The sequence below is a fragment of the Megascapheus bottae genome, chromosome 5, assembly GCF_031878675.1.
Source record: "Megascapheus bottae isolate mThoBot1 chromosome 5, mThoBot2.hap1, whole genome shotgun sequence".
In the NCBI taxonomy this organism is placed as follows: Eukaryota; Metazoa; Chordata; class Mammalia; order Rodentia; family Geomyidae; genus Megascapheus; species Megascapheus bottae.
The window spans coordinates 4,919,671-4,942,202 of NC_143513.1; the positions used below are offsets into that span (position 1 = coordinate 4,919,671).

At 47.1% G+C, this 22,532-nt stretch overlaps 1 protein-coding gene across 6 annotated transcripts in view; it reads left to right on the top strand.

Moving 5' to 3' along the window:
* Positions 1–16,729: 16,729 nt before the first annotated feature.
* The window catches only part of Cdk13 (cyclin dependent kinase 13), a 101,382-nt gene continuing 95,579 nt past the window's right edge, over positions 16,730–22,532 (top strand). For 5 of the 6 annotated variants that reach the window (XM_090332611.1, XM_090332607.1, XM_090332609.1 and 2 more), the window contains exon 1: positions 16,730–18,022. In XM_090332611.1, coding sequence (XP_090188737.1) covers positions 16,800–18,022 — 1,223 coding nt within the window. In that variant the 5' untranslated portion in view covers positions 16,730–16,799. The remainder of the gene's footprint in view (positions 18,023–22,532) is intronic. The other variant, XM_090332608.1, reaches the window with a different exon arrangement.

Sequence of the window (22,532 nt, forward strand, 5' to 3'; positions counted from 1 at the left end):
GAGGATCTGCCAGCCTGGGCAGAAAAGTCTCTGATTCTTATCTTGAATTAGCCACCAAAAAAGCCATAAGTGGAGGTGTGTGGTTCAAGTGGTAGAGCACAGCCTTGAGTGAAAAGCTAAGGGATCGTACCCAGGCTAACTGCTATCCTCAGATCCAACATGGTATTAAAGTTAAGCTCCTTCATGCCTGTCTGTCTGTTTTTCTTTCTTTCTTTCTTTCTTTCTTTCTTTCTTTCTTTCTTTCTTTCTTTCTTTCTTTCTTTCTTTCTTGTCTGTCTCTCTCTCTCTCTCTTTCTCCTCCCCTCCTCCATTTCTTTCTTTCCCAGTCCTAGGTCTTGAACTTAGGGCCGGAGCACTGTCCCTGAGCTTCTTTTGTCCAAGGCTAGCACTCTACCACTTGAGCCACAGTACCACTTCTGGCCTTTTCTGTATATGTAGTACCAAGGAATCAAACCCAGGGTTTCATGCACGCTAGGCAAGCACTCTGCCATTAAGCCACATTCACAACCCTTTCCTTCTTCCTTTCTCTTGCTCTCTCCTTTCCTTCCTTTGCCTGCCTTCCTTCTTTCCTTTCTTCCTTCCTTCCTCCCCCCCTTTCTTTTTCTTTTCTCAATTCTAAACCGAGCATTGGTATCTCATACTTGTAATCCTAGCTGCTTAGAAGGCTAAGCTCTGAGGATTGTGGTTCAAAGCCAGCCCAAGCAGGAGAATCTATGAGACTCATCTCATTATCCATGAAAATGCTGGATGTAGAGCTGTGGCTCAAGTGGTAGAGTGCTAGATTCAAGCACAAAACTAAAGAAGGGGCCTGAAGTCAAGCCCCAGGACTAGCACACTAAAAGAAAAGAAAATTCTGAATTGGCTTGTTTTTTCTTCTCTTCCCCCCCTCTCTTTTTGAGGGGCATAGGACATGAACTTGGCCTGGGCACAGTCCCTTAACTCTTCAGCTCAAGGCTACCACCCTACCCCTGGGCCTGGGCGTTGTCCCTAAGCTCTCCAGCTCAAGGCTACTGCCCTATCCTTGAGCCAAGCCCCACTTCCCCTTTTCTAGAGGTTAATTGGAGATAAGAGTCTCAGGTCCTTTTGTGCCTTGGCTGGCTTTCGGCACTGATCCTCAGATCTCAACCTCCTGAGGAGCTAGGATTACGGGCATGAGCCATTGCGCCTGGCTTTTTCTTCTCTTTTTAACAAATGCTACCTGTCATCTTTGTGATGATCACAATAATTCATTTTTCTCAGGTGGCTGAAATTTGAGAGTTACAATTCAAAACTAGCCGGGGCAGGAAAGTCTATAAGACTCTTACCACCATTTAATTAGCAAAAGGCAGGAAGTAGAGGTATAATTCAAATAGTGCCCAGACTTAAGTTCCTGCTCCAGCACTACACCAAAAGCAAAAAATAAAACAAAACAACAAAAAACACACAAGAAAACAATAAGAGAGATGGTAAGCCTGAGGGAATTCTGAGTATAGGCTGAATGCTATTATCCCCCTACTATCTCCAGTGCATTGTCCACACAAGTTCCTTTGTCAGGAGGTTTTATGGTCAAGGGAGGCCATGTTTGTTGATAGATCTAACATTAGGCCATCACCAGTGGGACAGAGGTAAGTAAATAAAGTAAATACTTGAAATAGCATGGTAGTAGTCAGTTTCTCCTAACTATAACTAAAAACTCTAAGGTTCAGAAAGGAAACCTGCCACATGGTTCAGGCAGAAAAGAGCTGATTGGGTGGGGGGTGAGCAAACTGTTGGGCTCACACAAGATGGAGGTATGTGGAGACAGAGGGGAAGGGAAGAAGAGAAGAAGGGGAGGAGACTCATGTTGAACTGTATTATATAGGGAAAGGAAGGAGGCAGGATCCTGAGTAGCTAGGATCTCAGAGTCTGGTGAACCACTCACTGTCTGAGGGAGGTGTGACCAGGGCATGCAGGATATGATCTCAGCAGATGAGGAAGTGACCTCAGAGACTGGGGTCCTTTGCTTACAGTCAGGTGACAGCAGGTGATTACTGGTTTCAGACAGGTGAAGAGAAAGTGGGGAAGGGCTGTTTTCTGGGGGTAGGCCTAACAAAAACCTCAAGTGAAGCAACTTTATAAAGAAATGTATTGAGCCTACAGTCCTGAAGTCTCAAAGTCCAAGACTGAGTGATCTCATCAAAACAGCCTAATGGTGTGTGGTGTCATCCCAGAAAGGGTTCATGGGAAAGGAAGAGAAACATAGGGCCAGTCAGGAAGCCAAACAGATGGGCCAGATCCACTCCTTTCATAACAATTTTCAGTCAAGAAGGAACTGAGGGAGGCCTGGTGAAGTTCAGCATTCCTCCAATGGACTCTGGCTGACTTCAGGACCTCCCACTTGGCCTCATCTCTCGTCATCACACGGAAGAGCAAACTTCCAACACCACAACCTTTGAAGGACAAACCTCATGCAAACCATAGTAGCCACAAGGTATGAGAGAAACCTTAGCTGGGTGGTGGTGGCTCATGCCTGTAATCCTAGCTACTCACGACACAGAGATTTAAGGATTGTGGTTTGAAGCTGGACCAGGTAGAAAAAGTCGTGAAAACTCTTATTGTCAATTAATCTGCAAAAGGCTGTAAGCAGGCCCTGATTTCAAGCCCCAGTACCAGCACAAGAGCAAAAATAACAAGAAGATAGCAAAAAGAAAAGAAGAGAAGCAAATTCGATGCTACACTGGGCAGTGGGGGAGCCAGGCTGCCAGGCCTTGCACTGGGGAGTCATAAACTGAGGCATTAGAGACCTGGTGAGCTCCACTGAGCAAGAGGCCAAGGTTCTGGGCTGGGGGCAGGTGGAGGGTAGCCAGCCTGGCAGGAGCAATACCCAGGCACAGGGATTGTCAGTGACATTGTGCAAGGGGCATAAGCACTTCAAGTGTTTGGTCCCACTTGTGGGAGTGGGAATGGCAGTCTCGTGCTGTATGACTGTGCATATATATGTTTTTTTTTTCTGGTGCATCATGGGACTTGAACTCTGGGCTTGGGTGCTATCCCTGGGCTCTTCAGCTCAAGGAGCTGGAGCCACAGCCCCATTTCCAGTTTTCTAGTGTCTAATGAGATAAGAGTCTTATGTTCTTTAGTGCCTGGACTGGCTTTGAATTTCGATCTTCAGTTCTCAGCTTCCTGAGTAGCTAGGAGTACAGGCGTGAGCTACTGGGCCTGGACACAGCAATCTTTTGAAACTGAAAAACTAAGGCCCAATGTTCCCAATTGCCTCAGTGGAACTGATCTCCATTTTTGGCGAGCACAGTGGGAGATCTGGTAACTTTGTAAACATGCTTGTTCTAACTTTCCAAGAACCACCTATGTGCTTTCCTCCTGCTAGGCCACAGGCTCAGCTCTGGTGGCCTCTAATTCCTTGGATCTTCTCAGGCTGTTAGAACCTGATGGTATTCTGCCTCTAGAATTTTCATTCAAAGAGATTAGACACACAGAGTGATGAGAAGTCCTTCAGGAAAGACGCTCCACACTGCCATGAGGAGAACTCAGAAACCACTAATAGAATAACAAGCTATGAACTGTTATGTTTGTGAACGAACTGGTACTAGAGTTAGAATTCAGGGCTTCACCCTGTTGCTTGACATTCTACCACTTGAGGTATATCCATTTCAGCTGGTTAATTTGAGATAAGAGTCTTAAGGACTTTCCTGCCTTGGTTTGCATTGAACCACGGTCTTTAGATTTCAGCCTTGGCTGGTTTATTTATTTATTTGCCAGTCCTGGGGTTCAGTGCCTGGGCACTGTCCTTGGACTTATTTTCTCAAGGCTAGCGCTCTGCCACTTGAACCACAGCACCACTTCTGGCTTTTTTATATATGTGGTACCGAGGAATCAAACCCGGTCTTTGTCTGTGCTAGGTATGCACTTTACCACTAGGCAAGGTCGTACTAGACTGTCCAGAATGGTCTCAAATATACAGTCCTCCAAGTTTAGCCTACCTAGTGCTGGAATTACCATTATATACCACCACACTGAAGGGTCTCATGCCATCTTGAAGGCAGTGGAGATCCACTGAAGGGTTTTTGTTGGTGGTAGTGCTAGGGCTTGAACTCAGGGTCTGGATGTTGTCCCTGAGCTTTTGCACTCAAGGTTAGTGTTGTACCACTTTGAGTCACAGCACTACTTCTGTTTTTTTTTTTTTTGGTGGTTAATTGTAGATAAAAGTCTCTCAGACTTTCCTGTTCTGGCTGGCTTTCAATTGTAATCCTCAGAGGTCAACCTCTTGAGTATGAGGATTATAAATATGAGCCATCAGTGCCTGGCTTTTTTTTTTTTGTGTGAATATGTGTGTGGGGGTGTAGTCATGGGGCTTGAACTCAGGTCCTGGACATTGTCTCTGAGCTTTTTAAAACAAGACTAGCTTTCTACCACTTCAAGCCACATTCCACTTCTGGTTTTTGAGTGGTTAACTAGAGATGAGAGTCTCATGGGGACTTTTCTGTCTAGGCTGGCTTTGAACCTCCATCCTCAGATATAAGCCTCCTAAGTAAATAATAGGATTATAGGCAAGAGTCACTGGTGTTCACTCATTGATAGATTTAGGTGCTGCTTTTTTTTTTTCCAGTCCTGAGGCTTGAGCTCAGGGCCTGAGCACTGTCCTTGAGCTTTTTTAAGGCTACCACTCTACCCCTGAGCCACAACACCACTTCTGGCTTTTTTCACGGGGAGGTGGCATGGGACTTGAACTCGGCCTGGGCGCTGTCCCTGAGCTCTTCAGCTCAAGGCTAGGGTAGGGTGGTAGCCTACCCTTGAGCCAAGCCCCACTTCCCATTTTCTAGGGACTAATTGAAGATAAGAGTCTCAGGTCCTTTTATGCCTGGGCTGGCTTTGAACCTTGATCCTCAGATCTCAGCCTCCTGAATAGTGTCTGGCATACTTCTGGCTTTTTCTGGGTATGTGATATCAAGGCATGGAATGCAGGGTAAGCATGCTACCATTGTGCCACACTCCTGGCCCAGGAGGTTTTGAACACATTTAGTGTGGAGAAGGGTATAAGGAAGATAGTTGGGTACTGGACAAAACTTTGTCCAGCTCTCCTGTCTTAGAAGGAAGAAAGAAACATATTAGTTTCTCAAATTTAATCAAATTTGTTTCCCTTTTTTTTGGTGGTACTAGGGTTTGAACTCAGGGTCTCAAACTTGCTAAGCAAAGCCTATTACTACTTAAATCACCCCTCTTTTCCTGTTTTTATTCTGTGTTTTTCACGTCTGGTCTCCAATGTTTGCCCTGGCCCAGGCTGATATTTTCTTACCTATGGCTTTGTGCATAGCTGGGAATACTAGCTTAAGCCACCACATCTATCTAATTGATTACAAGGGGGTCTTACAAACGTCTGGGCTAGCCTTGAATCACTGCCTCCTGAGCACTGCACTGGGCTCAGTTTCTTAATTGTGCTCAGAAATCTCCTAGAGCTTGTGTAACCACCTAAATATATTAGCTCCACTTGCATACTTCATGTAAATGTATCTGCTAATGTACTGAGTTTTTATAAAACAAGAATTTCAGGATCATCTGGGTGTTATTCTAGAGAGGATTCTCTTGTAATCTCTGGTTTTATTGCTTCAGATTTATCTTTTGAAATCAGTCATGCCATATATAATCAACAGCTGAATAATTAGAGGATCTATACTGCTTTTTTGACAAGTACAAATAGATTCATGAAACACAGATGACACTTTGTATGTTTATCACTTGTCATAGGTTACTAGAAATGGAACTGACAGAACATTCTCTTTTTTGTTGGTTTGGGTGGTAATATACTAGGACTTGAACTAAGGTTTTTATGCTTGATAGGCTGTTGCTCTATTTTTATCATGCCTCCAAGCCCTTTATGCTATTTTTTTTTCTGTGACTCTCTCTGTCTCTCTGTTTGTATCTTTCTTTTTTTTTTTTTTTTGTTCTGTCCTAGGGCTTGACCTCAGGGTCTAAACACCATCCTTGAACTTCTGTGCTCAAGGCTAGCTCTCTATCACTTGAACCTCAGATCCACTTCTGGCTTTTTTGGTGCTTCATCACAGGTAAGAGTCACATCAAGGCCAGGCACTAGTGGATCATGCCTGTAATCCTAGCTACTTAGAAGGCTTGGTCTGAGGATTGCAGTTTGAAGGTAGCCGAGCAGGAAAGTCCATGAAAACAAACTACTCAGAAGAAGCTAGAAGTGGTGCTGTGGTTGAAGCAGTAGAGTGCTAGCTTTGAAAACAAAGAGCGTCAAGGATAACACCCAGGCCATCAAGCCCTAAGGACTAGGATAAAACAAAAAATCACATCACAGGTGGGAAGCATAGCCTAGTGGTAGAGTGCTCACTTAGTATGCAAGAAGCTCTGGGTTTGATTCCTTGGTACCACACACACATAAAAAAGCTGGAAGTGATGCTGTGACTCAAGTTGTAGAGTGCTAGCCTTGAGAAAGCCCAAGGAAAGTGCCCAGGCCCTGAGTTCAAGCCCCAGGACTTGCTGAAAAAAAGAAAAAAATAATCACATGGACTTTCCTTCCCTAATTGGCTAACTACTATGACTCTCAGATCTTAGCTTCTGGAGTAGTGAGCTAGGTTTACAGGAATGAGCCACTGACATCTTGCTCAGTCTCACTTTTTTCTGGCCACTCCTGGGGCTTGAACTCAGGACCTGGGCACTGTCCTTGGGCTTTTTCCTCAAAGCTAGCACTCTGCCATTTGAGCCACAGCACCATTTCTGGCTTTTTTTTTCTATGTATGTGGCATTGAGGAATTGAACCCCGGTCTTTGTGCATGCTAGGTAAGCACTCTACCACTTGGCCAAACTGGCCTTCAGTCTCCCTTTTTGTCTGAGGCAGTTTGATCCATGCTCCAATTTATATATCCTGCCATAGCTAAAGGCACACAGCACCAGACCCAGCCTTCTCTACTGAGATGGGATCTCTCCAAAATTTTCTATTGGACTGTCATGGAACCTGTATCTTCTTCTTAGTCTTCCACATAGCTAGAATGACAGGTATGTGCCAAGACACACAGCTATTGGTGAAGATGAGTCAATTGTTTGCCCTCAAACTGCCTACCTCCTAATCTCTTCTTCCCAAGTAGCTAGAATTGCAAGCTTGTGCTACTAGTATCCAGCCTGCAGAATAGTCTTGAAGTTTTAGCTTTTCAGTATTTAAACTTAAAAGATTATTCAGTGATTTCAGCTACATAGTTTAAAGTATAGTACGTTTTATCCATTCTGGATTTCAGTGGTAGAGCACATGCCAAGTACATGCAAAGGTCTGAGTTTGATCCTCAGCATTAATAACAAAATAAAGCCTGTCATCAATGGTGGCTCAGGCCTGTAATCCTAGCTGCTAGGAAGGCTGAGATCTGAGGATCTTGGTTGGAAGCCAGCCTAGGCAGAAAAGTCTATGAAATTTTATCTCTAATCCAAAAAGCTGTTAGTGAAGCTATGACTCAAGTGGTAGAGTACAAGCCTTGAAGGAAAAACGAAGAAAGATGTCCAGACACTTGAGTTCAAGTATGCCATACCAGTACAACAAAAAGTAAAAAAAAAATGCTGTTGTGGTGGCTCATGCCTGTAATCCTAGCTACTCAGGAGGCTAAGATATGAGGATCACAGTTCAAAGCCAGCCCTGGCACGAAAAGTCCAGAAGCCTCTTACCTCCAATTAACCATCAGAAAACCAGAAGTGGTGCTTTGGCTCAGGTGCATTAGCTCAAGAGCAGAAGCCTTGAACTGAAGAGCTCAGGGACAGCACCCAGGCCCAGAGTTCAAACCCTGTGGCCAACCAAAAAAAAAAAAAAAAAAAAGAGATAGTCATCTGCCCCTTCCCCATGGCTTTTCCAGAAAAAGCTCCCTGGGTTGGTCTTTCTTTCTTCCTTCCTTCCTTTCTTTTTCTTCTTTCCTTCCTTTTTCTTTTCTTGAATTCAGGGCCTATACACTTTCCTTGGTCTTAAGGCTAGTGCTCTACCCTTCAGCCACAGCCCCACTTCTGGCTTTTTCTGTGTATGTTGTACCGAGGAATCAAACCCAGGGCTTCATACATGGTAGGCAAGCAATCAACCACTGGCTTTTTATTGCTATTTCTTAATGAATTGAGTTTAGGAGGTGTGTGTATATGTGTGTGTTTACTTCCTCCACTGGCAGTTACAGATGTATGCACTTATGCCACATCTCAAGTCACCTTCCTCCCTTTCACATTGTTAGTCTTCCTATTTAGCTGCTCTATTGCAGAAGTTACAGACAGTCTACAGTCTGGATCTGTATCTGGATTACAGTGAGGCTTTTAAAAAAATTTTTTTAAGTCAAACTGCAAAATTTGGGTGCTGGTGGCTCACATCTGTAATCCCATATACTCAGGAGGCTAAGAACTGAGGATTGTGGTTTAAAGCTAGCCCAGACAGGAAAAGTCCATGAGATTGTTATCTCCAGTTAAGCACCAAAAAACTGGAAGTGGAGCTGTGGCTCAAAGTGACAGAGTTCTGTCTTTGAGCAAAACAGCTCATGGACAGTGCCCAGGCCTAGTTCGTACCCCTCCCTCCCCCCACCCCCTGCAAGTCCTTCCAAAAAAGGAACAGAACAAATTATCTGATTTATCATTAAATAAAAGAACACCACCTCCCCCCTCCAAAAAATATGGTCAGGTTGGACATACCTGTCATCCCAGCTACTTAGAAGGCAAAAGTAGGGGACTGAAGTTTGAGGCCAGGCAGGGCATAATTGAAATCCTACTTCACATAAAGTAGAATTGGTAATTTGTTGGAGATAATAGTCTCACAGACTTTCCTGCCTGGGCTAGCTTTGAACTGTCATCCTCAGATCTCAGGCTCCTTAGTAGTTGGGATTTACAGACATGAGCCATTGATTCCTGGCTCTCTTAGATTTGCTTAAGGTTGGTACTCTTCAACTTGGGGTTTTGCTGGTTAATTAGAGATATGCCTCTCGTGGCTTTGAACCGTGATCCCACTATCTCAGCCTCCTGAATATCTAGAATTATATGCATGAGCCACTGGGTCCTGACTTGAACCCCGTTTGTGCTAATAAAAAGTAATATAGTGGGGCCAGGAGTTTGGCCTAATCGTAGAGTGCTTGCCTAGTAAGCACAAAGATGGGGGTTCAATTCCTCGGTACCACAAAGAAAAAAACTAGAAGTGGTGCTCAGGCCCTGAGTTCAAGTTCCAGGACTGGCAAAAAAAATATCGTGCTAAATGTATGCTAATAAAAAAGTAGTTAAGGAAAAAGGAGAGGAGAGGAAAGACAAAAAAAAGAAATGAAAAGAAAACAAGTCTGGGAGATAGACTTCTGGGAGACTCCTTCAAGGCTGCTCGAGGATACAGATAAGATATGAAGTTTTGCAAATCTCAGCTTCTATTAGTAAAATGAGCACGGGACAATTGGGTTAAGTTGAAAGATTTCAATAATCTTTGAATTTTTAAATTATTGGTTTACATTTTCCAAAACTACATTAAAAAACTTTCACTTACGATTTATTGGCAGGAGCCAATGACTACATTCCCCCATATGGGAGATGTAGTTGTTAGTCAAATACTCACATTCTCAATAAAACCAGGAAAGACTATCCACATAGGAAGTCTAAGTTTTCTGTACCATTCTTGTTCTATAGTTGGGTTTTGTTTTCATTTTCTTTTCTAACTTTTTAATTACTTTAATATTTTATTGGTACTAGGATTGGAACTCAGGGGCTCTTCCTACTCGGCAAGTGCTCTGCCACTTGAGCCACACTCTTAAACCTTCTGTTTTGTGCAGATGATGTGCTTGAACTCAGGGCCTGGGTGCTGTCCTTTCTCTGTTTCACTCAAGGCTGGCACTATACAACTTCAGTCACACCTCCACTTGGGTAAGAGCCTTCTTGTAGCATCATAACTTGGCAGAAGACATCACATAACAGCAAATGGCCCTCTTTCACTTCTTACAAAGCCACTAATACCAACATGGGGTGCTTATCCCAATTAACTCCTAAAGGCCCCACTCCAAATACCACTAATGCATGACTTTGGGGATTAAATTTACAATATGTGGACTTTTTTTTTTTTCGAGTGGGGCACATTCAAGGCCACAGCATCACTGTAAGTGTAGAACTGGACTTAACAGGAAGTTCGGTAGCATTATTACTGTGAAACATATTATAATCTTAGAAGCATGGACTTCAAAGCCAGACAGAGGCTGAGGGGACAGTGGTAGATTGTCCAGCAAGCCTGAGGTTCTTGGTACAATCTTCAAACAAAGCCAAAGATCTGGATTAGAATCTCAGACCTACCCTTCCTTCATTTGGGTTTCTCTTTATATACTAAATTTCCCTCATTTGTAAACTATGAATATTATTGTTTACTGGTAGAACAATCAGATAACTAACGTCCAAAGAAGAGAATTCATGTGACTGAATATTTCACATAGTAATTACAAAGACAAGTGGAACAACCAAGACCATTTCAAGCAAACTTAAGGACATGCTTGGTCATCCTACTTATAGGTATTGTTCAAAGGATAAAATAAGTAAATACAATGCTCTCAGTAGAGACCTGATGCATAATATTTAGAAGCTACCAGTCAGTTTTTTTTTTTTTTTGTCAGTCCTGGGGTTTGTACTCAGGGCCTGAGCACTGTTCTTGGGCTTTCTCAAGGCTAGAGCTCTACCACTTGAGCCATAGCACCACTTCTAGCTTTTTCTTTTTCTTTTTGGTGGGTCATGGGGCTTGAACTTGGCCTGTGTGCTGTCCCTGAGCTCTTTAGCTCAAGCCTACCTCCCTGCCCTTGAGCCTAGCCCCACTTCCTGTTCTCTAGAGGTTAATCGGAGGTAAGGGTCTCAGGTTCTTTTGTGCCTGAGCTGGCTTTGAACCTTGATCCTCAGATCTCAGCCTTCTGAGGAGCTAGGAACTCCAGCTTTTTCTATGTATGTAGTACCAAGGACTCAAACCCAGATCTTCATGCTTGCTAGGCAAGCACTCTACCACTAGGCCACACTCCCGGCCCCTACCAGTCAGTATTTAATTAAAAAATTCTGTCCCTTCAGTTTGATTTTGCAGTAATATGCTTGACTTTTTTTGGCCAGTCCTGAGGTTTGAACTCAGCACCTGAGCACTGTCTCTGAGCTTCTACCACTAGCATTCTACCACTTGAGCCACAGCACCACTTCTGTTTTTTTCTGTTATGTGGTGCTGAGCAATTGAACCCAGAGCTTTGTGCATGCTCGGCAAGCACTGTACCCCGCTAAGTCATATAAGTCACATTCCCAGCCCACATTCTTTCTTATGATGGAAAATATTATGTAGAAATATGAGGAAATATGAGAGAGAGAGAGAAAGAGAGAGAGAGAGAGAGAGAGAGAGAGAGAGAGAGAGAGAGAGAGAGAGAGAGAGTGTTTGAACTCTGGGCTTGAACTAAGGAGTAAGGAGAGAGCAAGAGCGAGAGCAAGAGAGACTGCTTGAACACTGGGCTTGAACTCAGAAGGAAGCAGTATATTTCTTTTTTTTTTTTTTTGGCCAGGCCTGGGCTTGAGCTCAGGGCCTGAGCACTGTCCTTGGACTTTCTCAAGGCTAGAGCTCTACCACTTGAGCCTCAGCACCACTTCCAGCTTTTTTCTATATATGTGGTACCAAGGAATCGAACCTGGGTCTTCGTGCATGCTAGGCAAGCACTTTAACCACTAGGCAAAACTCCGGGCCCAGGAGTATATTTCTTTTCAGACAATGTCATCCCTTCCCTTGCTCTCTCCCAAAGAGCTATTTCCCTTTTCCCCTCCCATGTCCAAAAAAGTTGTAACGTATCTAGTGAGTATCACTGCTGTATTTGTTTACCCTTTGCCCATCTAGCTGCTTTGGAAGTTAACTGAGCTTAGGTTGGCTTCAAACCATGATTCTCAGATCTAAGCCTCCTAAGAAGTTAGGATTACAGGTATTAGTCACCAGCAACTGGAAGAAATATGAGTATTATTTTTTTTCAAGACTGGAATAAAACTTTAATTGTAACTCAAACAATCAAAAGTTCAGGTAGGGGCCAGGAGTTTGGCCTAATGGTAGTGTGCTTGCCTAGCATGCACGAAGACCCAGGTTTGATTCCTTGGTATCACATACATAGAAAAAAGCTGGAAGTGGTGCTGTGGCTCAAATGGTAGAGCTCTAGCCTTGAGAAAAATCCAAGGACAGCGCGCAGGTCCTGAGTTCAAGCCCCATGACTGGCAAAAAAAAAAAATGAAAAAGAAAAAAAAAGTTCAGGCAGCACCTAGGTCCTGGATTCACGCCCCAGGATCAGTGCGCATGTGCACGCGCAGTATTTGGGTTGGGTGTAGTGGTTTGAATGCCTCAACTCTCAAGAGGCTGAGATAGGAATTCAAGGCCATCTTGGGTAACATAACAATCATCAGGCTGTCCTGAATTAAACATAGACCTTCCCTCAACTATATCTATATCTATATCTATATCTATCTATATCTATATATCTTTCTATCTATCTATATATATAATGAACACATTCATGCTTAAAAATAACTGCATTATATGTTAGTTATGTTAGTACAACTGAAGGTATACTTACAAAAGAAGTTGAGAAGTTTTACCCTTTGACACATCTTTTTTTTTTTTGGTGGGTCATAGGGCTTGAACTCTGGGCCTGGGAGCTGCAGCCTGGAACCACAGCCCCACTTCCCATTTGCTAGAGATTATTGGAGATAAGAGTCTTACATTCTTTAGTGCCAGGATGGCTTTGAACCACAATCTTCAGATCTCAGCCTGCTGAGTGGCTAGGATTAGAGGTGTGAGCCACTGCACCTGCTAGCACTCTACTACTTTGAGTCACAGCTCCACTTCTGGTTGGGGATGGTTAATTGGAAAGAAGAGTCTCAGACTTTTGTACCCAGGCTGGTTTTGAATCATGATCTTCAGATCCCAGCCTCTAGAGTAGGTAGCTAGGACTATAGGCATGAGCCACCACTGCCCAGCCTCTGCACATTTTTTTATTACCCAGTTTAATAAAATTGGATCCTTATGTCTGCCTCTTTATAGAATTTGTAATGTTGTTTTGGTTGGTGAAAGTGTGCTTGGGATATATTGTTGGAAAAGGGAGAAGTGTTTTAATAGCCTTACCGGGTGGTTATTTTTTGATACTACCACAAAATTACATGGTGGCTTCTCATTGGTTAATAGAGTCTAAAAATATTAGTGAGCATTCTATAGTCTACTATATTCAAATCCATCAAGTCTGTTTTGTACTATCAATGATGCTTTTACTAATGTTTTGTAACTTTATTCATTATTCTCTTGGAAAATATTAATTTTATGATTCATGCAGCCTTTCCAGATGTTTACACAATTCAAAACCCTACTAATGTAGAATATTCTAAAAAATATGAACTCACAGGCACATATTCCATTCATTAACCATTAGAATGATGTTAGGGTATGTCATGAAAACTACTGTACCTGAGACAATATGAGTGAAAAAGGTAAACTATTTCTCATTATTATTACAGGTTTTAACTGGGAAGTTACACTAAAAAAACCTTAGTGTTAGAGTACATTTTCAAAAATAGCTGATATGGTATGATAATCTGTCAGACAACAACAACAAAAAAACCTTTATTTTTAAAACCAGGAGGCAAGCCAAGTTCTGGTAGCTCATGCCTTTAACCTTAGCTGCTCAAAGAGAGGCTGAGATTGACTGCAGTTAGAAGTCAGCTGGGGCAGGAAAGTTTGTAAGACTCTTATCTCCAATTATCTACCCCAATAACCAGAAATGGAGCTTTGGTTCAAGTGGTAGAGTGCAAGCCTTGAGCAAAAGAAGCTTAGGGACAGTGCCTAGGCCTTGAGTTCAATCCCCAGGGCTGACACAAATAAACAACCCAGGAGGCAATAGGCACTCAACTACACCACCACCGCAAACAAAATAGCATAATGCAAAACTACAGTTTAAAAGGCAACTTCAAATGTCTATTTTTTTTTGCCAGTCCTGGGGCTTGAACTCAGAGCCTGAGCACTGTCCTTGGGCTTTCTCAAGGCTAGCCTTCTACCACTTGAGCCAGAGCACCACTTCTGACTTTTTCTGTGTATGTGGTACCAAGGAATCAAACCTGGGTCTCTATGCATGTTAGGCAAGCACTCTACCACTAGGCCACACTCAGCCTCAAATCTCTTTCTATACAGGCAATCCTATATACTTACAGAAAGTTTCCAATCTAAAAGTTATTTCCATATTTCAGATTTTGAATCTTACTATTCCAAAGCATGTGGAATATTCAAATATTTCAAAGCTTCCTATAGGATCTCTACTCCTCATCCCAACAGAGAATGTTTGAGGAAATGTGGGTGACAGAACTCCACTATTTTAGTACATTTTTTTCCTACTGTACCTTGGAATGAGGCCATCCATTTGCTGTGGATCAAGTTTTCTTTGTAAGCATAAGGTATATGATGACATTCTCAAGTGGAACTGGTTACACAGAAGGAACGCCTAGACAAACCTCATTTTGCTCTTTGCTCTTGTATTCCAGGCTATTAGTGGAGAGGATGGGGCAGGTTAAAGCTGTGTTTCAGGAAACCTTCCGAGAAACACTTCTTCAAAAAACCCTAAGGAGAAATGTGCTTCAGGCACCCTACTTTTCAGTCCAGCTCTCCAATGTCCTTGACAGGTTTTTCTGTCTGCACAGTGGATCCCCACTGTGTGGCCTACCAAGCCCTGGGGTCCTGGGTAACACTCTGACTTCTCTATTTCTTTGTCTTTATGATACATTTTTGTATTGTTAGTGCAATTTGATATGGTGACAAGCCAGTAAAAATTACTTACATTGAAGTATGAATTATGAACAGTGGTACCAAGTGTTTAAGAACTAAGAGCCAACTGATGGCTTGAATTCAGGGCCTGGGCGCTCTACCACTTGAGCCACAGTGCCACTTTGTACTTTTTCTGGGCAGTTTACTGAAGTCTCACGGACTTTTCTGCCTGGGCTGGTTTCGAACTGCGATTCTCAGTTCTCAGCCTCCTAAGTAGCTCAGATTACAGGTGCCGGCCACCAGCTTCAGGCTAGCTGATGATCGTAATGAACTTGGGAAAGGGCGAAAGGACGGCTTAGCTGTTCTCTCCAAACACCCTCAATGGTGGTGAGCCATTTAGTTTTTAGTCAAATTATACTCATCAGCCTATTAGTGAAGGGCGATCCGGCTAGGACAGAAACACAGTCTGGAGTCATTACTTGGTTACGTGTGGCGGCGCCACAGGTTTGGGTTTTCGACAGTGCCATGGCCGTTTCATTCGTTGCCAGATGGAGGCGAGGCTTTCCCCTCCGCCCTCATTAAACGCAGAGTTAGCCAGCTCAAGGCTGTGTTTACCAAGTGCATTTGTGCGCTAGGACGGGCTCCGGAGCTCGGGAGCTCGCGAGCCCTCTCCTCCCGCGTTCAGTCCCGGGGCCTGGCGGAGGTGGACGCGGCGACGGCCCGGGGTAGTCACCGATAGCCTGTCGGTCCCCAGATTGCTGTCCCCGCCTTTAACTCAGCAGGGAGTCTGGGCCTGAGGTGTCCCGACGAACAGCGGCCGTGAGCCGCCACCTCCGAGAGCATCCCAGGACGCGGAGGGCGACGGCGGAGGGCGACTCCTTTCTTTAACTCTTCTTCACACGCAGCCCCGCCCTCTCCGGAAGTCCACCTTACGCCACTTCCGGTGTGGAGGGGCCGTCTCCCATCGGGAGCGAGCACGCCAGTGCGCGGCAACTGAGTTCCCGCCTCCCTTGTCCCCCTCGCCACCCCTCCCCTGAGGCCTTCACAGAGCGTGACGTGCGTGCGCGCTCCCGACCTTGCGTCAGGGGTGAGGGGCGGGGGAGTCGGGGGTGAGGCCGAAAGAGTGAAACGGGGAGGGGTTGTAGAGGGTTCAGTGCCCAACCAGCGAGCGCCGTCGCCCGCCCTCCTAAGGAGCAGAGGGGGAAGGGGAGGGGCGAGCCGCGGCCGGCCGCGCAAGCCCGGAGCCTCCTCGTGGAGGGAGGAGGGCCGTTCTGCCACCTCTGTTGGCGGCGGCTGAGGGAGAAGAAAGTCCAGGCCCCAAGCCCGCTGTCCCCGACTCCGAAACGCCCCCGCCCCCATCTCCTCGGAAACAGCCCCCCGCCCAGCCCCGCACACTCGCCGCCCGGGCCGGGAGCCGCGGCCCGGCTGCCCCCGCCTCGCCCCGCCCCGCCGCCCGTCCCCGCGGGCCGCGGACTGCGCGAGGCCCTAGGCCGGGAGTTGTTGTCAGGTCCAGGCCGCTTCCTTCCGAGGCGCCCGCGGGGTGTCGCCGCCGCCACCCCCGGAGGACGACGTCGACGCCGAGTAGCGGGCGGCGGAGGCGTGTTGTTGTCTCGCCCGCTCCCCTCCCTCCCTCGCCCCCGACGTCAGGGCGCCATGGAGTGAAGCGGCGGCCGCGGCGGCACTTCCGCGTTGCGCGGCCCGAGCCCCCGCGCGGCCGAGCCGCTCCCCCACCCCGGGGGCACTTGGAGGACTCCGGCCTCCCCGCGGGCCGGCGCCCGGCGCATCTGGTGGTTGTTGTTTTTTTTTTTTTCCTCTTTTTGCTGCCGACGGTGGGACAACGAGTGCGATCGCCGCCAGCGCCGCAGCCCGGATTCCTGCTTCCCTCGGGCCCGGAGGCCTCTGCGTACCCCGCCGCGACCTGGAACCCGGGGACCCGAGTCCCGACCCGGATTATCGTGGCGCGCCTCCCCGCCGGCCCCGCCGCGGCTCCGTGTCCCTCCGCCGTCCCCGCCGCTCCCGTTTCCGGCGGTGGACGATGGCCGGGATCTGACCCCGAGGAGGCCGCACCCGCGCCGCGCTGTGCGGCGGGCTCCTGGCGATGCCGAGCAGCTCGGACACGGCGCTGGGGGGAGGCGGGGGCCTGAGCTGGGCGGAGAAGAAGTTGGAGGAACGTCGCAAGCGGAGGCGATTCCTGTCCCCTCAGCAGCCGCCGCTGCTGTTGCCGCTCCTGCAGCCGCAGCTCCTGCAACCGCCGCCGCCCCCGCCGCCTCTGCTCTTCCTGGCTGCCCCCGGCACGGCCGCCGCCGCAGCCGCCGCCGCCGCGGCCTCCTCCTCCGTCTTCAGCCCCGGCCCCCCTCTGGAGGTCAAGCGGCTGGCGAGAGGCAAGAGGCGCGCAGGAGGGCGGCAGAAGCGGCGCCGCGGGCCCCGCGCCGGGCAGGAGGCGGAGAAGCGCCGGGTCTTCTCGCTGCCCCAGCCGCAGCAGGACGGCGGTGGCGGCGCCGGCCCCGGGAGCGGCGGGGGTGTGACCCCGCCGGCGGAGTACGAGGATGTGAGCTCCCAGTCCGAGCAGGGGCTGCTGCTGGGGGCGGCCAGCGCGGCAACGGCGGCGACGGCTGCCGGGGGAACGGGCGGCAGCGGCGGGAGTCCGGCCTCCTCCTCCGGCACCCAGCGGCGCGGGGAGGGCTCGGAGCGCAGGCCCCGCCGGGACCGCCGCGGCAGCAGCGGCCGTAGCAAGGAGCGCCACCGCGAGCACCGGCGGCGGGACGGCCAGCGCGGCGGCAGCGACGCCTCCAAATCCCGCGGCCGCCACGGCCACGGCGGCGAGGAGCGGGCCGAGGCCGCCAAGAGCGGCAGCAGCAGCAGCGGCGGCGGCAGGCGCAAGAGCGCGTCGGCCACGTCCAGCAGCGGCAGCGGCAGCCGCAAGGACCGGGACCCCAAGAGTCACCGCAGCCGGACCAAGTCGTCCAAGGAGCCGCCCTCGGCCTACAAGGAGCCGCCCAAGGCCTACCGCGAGGACAAGGCCGAGCCCAAGGCCTACCGGCGGCGGCAGCGCTCCCTGAGCCCGCTGGGAGGCCGGGACGACAGCCCGGTGTCTCACCGGGCCTCGCAGAGCCTGAGGAGCCGCAAGTCCCCGAGCCCGGCCGGAGGGGGCGGCAGCCCCTACTCGCGGAGGCCGCCGCGCTCGCCGAGCCCCTACAGCCGCCGCCGCTCGCCCAGTTACAGCCGCCACAGCTCGTACGAGCGGGGCGGCGACGTGTCCCCCAGCCCCTACAGCAGCAGCAGCTGGCGCCGCTCGCGCAGCCCCTACAGCCCGGTGCTCAGGTGAGTCCCCCCGCCCGCCCGGCCGGCCCGCCCCGGCCCTGGCCGCCTCCCCGGGGGCCCCGGGGAGAGAGGCCCGCGCAACTGCTGGGAGCGGGAGGGCGCCGCGCGCCGGGAGCGGTTTGGGGGCCTCCGGGGGGGGGGCGGGTCCTCGAGCGGCCCGACCTCGGGGGTTCCGAATCTTAGACTTGTTGCGCCAACAGCGCTAACAGCCCCTCGGCGCCGCCTTTTGCTTTCCCGGCGCCGACCCTGTGGGTCAGGCCGGGGCGGGGCCCGGCGCGCCCTCCTGGGAGCTCCGTGCGGGGGGCGGGGGGAGAGGCGGCCGTGGCGCGGGGTTGTGGGGGGGACCCTGGTCGGGGGGCCAGTCGGCATCAGGTGCTTGGGCGGGAATTAGACTTGGGTAGTGAAAGGAGCTTCTGAAAAGTTTCCCACGTGGAACTTGGTAGTAATGAAATTTGAGGACCTGGAGATTAGTTTGCGATATTCTCACGGGGAAGAGCCATTTGCATGACCTCTCAGAAGTAAAGTTTTAAAAAGTAGAAAAAAAAGGACAAGACTGTGATGTCTCTGGTGGCTTGTGATCCCACTCAACGGAGCCAGTAACATGGGTGGCGTTGTCTCGGTGTAACAAGTGAATTACGGATTAGTATGTTCTCACGCTACGATAAGCATGAGACTGCTGTGCGGTTAGCCAGACTTTTAAATATTAGAATCTTTGTTCAGACATTTTTGAAGGGTATCATTTAACCTAGTGACATTGTAGTGAATTGTATGTGGTTATTATGTCCGGTTATCCAATAGTTTCCTACAAATTTACGTACATTGATACATCCTGATCCATGATACAAAATCAAAGTTTTTGATTTTTTTTTTCTTTGGCCATTCGTGGGACTTGAGCTCAGGGCCTGAGCGCTGCCCTTGGGCTTTCTCAAGGCTACTGCTCGACCACTTGAGCCTCGGCACCACTTCTGGCTTTTTCTGTGTTGATGATACCAAGGAATCGAACCTAGGACTTCATGCCTGCTAGGCAAGTGTTCTACCCCTAGGCCACTCTTCAGGGCCTGTTTGTTTGCTCTTCAGCTCATGGCTACCGCCCTACCCCTTGAGTCACAGTGACACTTCCGGTTTTTTGGTGATTACTTGGAGATGAGTTTTCAGTGCCCGGGCTGTCTTTGAACCTCGATCCTCACATTTCAGCCTCCTGAGTAGCTAGGATTACAGGCATAAGTCACCACACCTGGCCCTTGAATATTTTTTAAAAGCTTTATTTTATTATTTTTTATTTAATTTTCAGTTGGCCCAGACCTGGGGATTGAACTCAGGGTCTAGGCACTGTCCTTGAGAACTTTTTTTGAGCAAGGCCAACCCTCTGCTTCTTGAGGCATAGTACCACTTCCATCTTCTTCTGTATATGCAGTACTGAGGCATGGAACCCTGGGCATTGTGCATGCTAAACAAGCACTCTACTACTAGGCCATACTCCCAGCCCAATATTTACATTTTTTGAAATTGAATTTGTATTGTAAACTGATTTTGGTCTCAGAACTTTATACCGGTTTTAAGTGTGTGATAAAACTTAGGACTGCATTTATGTTATTAGGCTTTATTTTCTAGACACTTTAGAAAGGTCCTTTATTACCCAATAATGGTAAATCTTATGTAAAATATGGTAAAATACTCACTGAGCACTTGTTACCTGCTCCTCAGTACTGTTTTAGGGATTGGAATTTAGTAGGGAAAAAGGTAAGTCATTGTTCTCATGAACTTTGCTTTCTAAAGGATCATCAGTTATTCATCTTTTCCTCAGGTGTGTAATGACCACCAGTATTTCTATTTTTTTTTTTTCTTTAGCCAGTCCTGGGGTTTAAATTCAGGGCCTGAGCACTGCCCTTGGGCTCTCTCAGTGCTAGTGCTCTATCACTTGAGCCACAGCACCACTTTTAGCTTTTTTTGTGTATGTGGTACCAAGGAATAGAACCCAGGGCTTTGTGCATGCTAGGCAAGCACTCTAATACTAAGCCATGCTTTGGAAGAAGCTTTTTGAATGTCTTGGCCAACATTCCTCACAGCTAGCCATTTGGTATGTGCTGAATACATGCAGGGATAGGAAGGATAATTGAGGCAGCCAGCTTCATTAGGTTTTGGATTTGAGATCTGGTATTGGTTTACTTAGATTGCTTTCTTCCTCTCTCTTTGTCTCTCTCTCTCTTCTTGCTTCCTTTCATCCCTCACCTTCCTTTCCTTTCCTTTTTCCTTCTGATACTGGAAATTAAACCTGGGATTAGCACAGTTTCTTAGCAAGACTATTGAAGATGTTTCCTAAAACCGAAATAGGGAAGTAACATATATATTCTTTTAATTTCACAGAGTAAGTGAAAACTTGCCTTTTATATTCATCTTTACAGATGTCTAAGATATCTGAATTATTGTTGAATAGGTTGATTGTTCAATATCAACTGCTTAAGTCTCTGGAATGGTACTGAACAACCTTGTGTGGTAGGTCAGTGGTGATGATAAGTGCCATACTTTTGGAGTCCTTTTCTCTAGGCCAGACTCATTTTACCTAAAGAAAGTTTTATAGATTTTTGTTGGGAAGGGCATTATGTTAAATATTGTTTATCACATGTTCTGCTTAAATGTGGACCCTAGAACTAACAGCTAAAACAGGTGATAGGAAAACTTAATTTGGGGGCTGGAGGTGTGGCTCAAGTGGTTAAAGGCTTGCCTAATTTTACTCATGTTATCCAAAAAACAACAACAGGAAAAAAACCATCAATACAAAAACAAAACAACCCCCCCCACAAAAAAACATAGGGCTTTGAAGATAAATATATTATTACTGTTTTGGAACAGTTAATTGAATTCATTTGTAACATTATGTAAAAAAAATCAGAATTATCTTTAGTTCTATTTAGGTCAGGTGTTGGTGGCTTACTCTTGTAATCGCAGCTACCCAGGAGGCTGAGATCACTGAGTGTGGTAGAATGCAAACCTTGGGCAGAAGAGCTCAGAGGTAGTACAATGCCCAGCCCCTGAGTTCAAGTACCACATTATCTTCTCCCCCAAAACAACAACCCCCCCATCTCCTCTTTAGTTTTGTAATTGTGTTAGGTGACTAAAGTTTAATGAACAGATGACTGGAAATGTAAGCTCCATAAGGATAATGGAGCTGTTTTTCTCACAGGTAAATTCCTAGCATTCAGCTGGGTTTTTTTTTTTTTTTGGGGTCGGCCATGGGGCTTGAACTCAGGGCCTAGATGCTGTCCCTGAGCTCTTCAGCTCAAGGCTACCACCCTGCTCCCTTGAGCCACAGTATCACTTCCAGTTTTCTGGTGATTAATTGGAGATAAGAGTCTCACTGGGCTGGCTTTGAAATTTAAACCTCAGATCTCAGCCTCCTGAGTAGCTAGGATTACAGATGTGAGCAACTGCACCTAGCCTACTATTGAACTTTCTGTTCAGTATATTTGCACCCTCAATAATTGTTGAATAGATAAATTAAAGACTGATGGTGTTTACTGAACAAACATTATGAATCTGGGCTACTTAAAGTTGTATTATAAATCATATGCTATGCTATGTAAGAAATAGGAATGTGATATTTCCTTTGTTTATCCATTAATGAACTGTCAAGGTAGATATTTTTAAGGAAGTACATATACATTTAAATGGCATTGAAATCACAGTAAAAAGGTTTTCTGCTGTAATATCCTACAATAAATCCTCTCTATTGAACTGATTTCTATTTCACAGCCTACTTTTTTCATTTGAATCTTCAGTATTTAGCTCATGCATTAATTTTAATTATTTGCGTTTCTTATTTGCTTAGATTTACTCTGTTTACCAATTTTTTTCCACTACTTTTTTTTGATCAGTCCTGGGGCTTGCGCTCAGGGCCTGAGCACTGTCCTTGGGCTTTCTCAAGGCTAGATCTTTACCGCTTGAGCCACAGTACCATTTCTGTCTTTTTCTATGTATGTGGTACAGAGGAATCAAACCCAGGGCTTTGTGTGTGCTAGGTAAGCACTCTACCACTAGGCCAAATTCCTGCCCCCCCCCTTTTTTTTTTAATTGGCCACGGAGCTTGAACTCTGGGCCCAGGTGCTGTCCCCCTCAAAATTTTTTCACTACTACTTTTTTTTGTTCAGTCCTGGGGCTTGCGCTCAGGGCCTGAGCACTGTCCTTGGGCTTTCTCAAGGCTAGTGCTTTGCCACTTTGAGCCCAACCACCGTTTCTAGTTTTCTGGTTGTTAATTGCAGATTAGTCTCATGGACTTTCCTGCCCATGCTGGCTTTGAACTGAGATCTTCAGATCCCAGCCTTCTGAGTAGCTAGGATTAATGTACAGGTCAGGTATGTGTCACCAATGCCAGTCTATTTCTTGACTTTTGAGATGTTCAGAGAGAGAGAACCACATAATCTTCCTGGTAGTCCTTGTATAATAAATGTGAATTGTAATGAAAAAGGAAAAGAGAATGATGTTACAACGTTGTAGTGTACTGCAGAGTACCAGG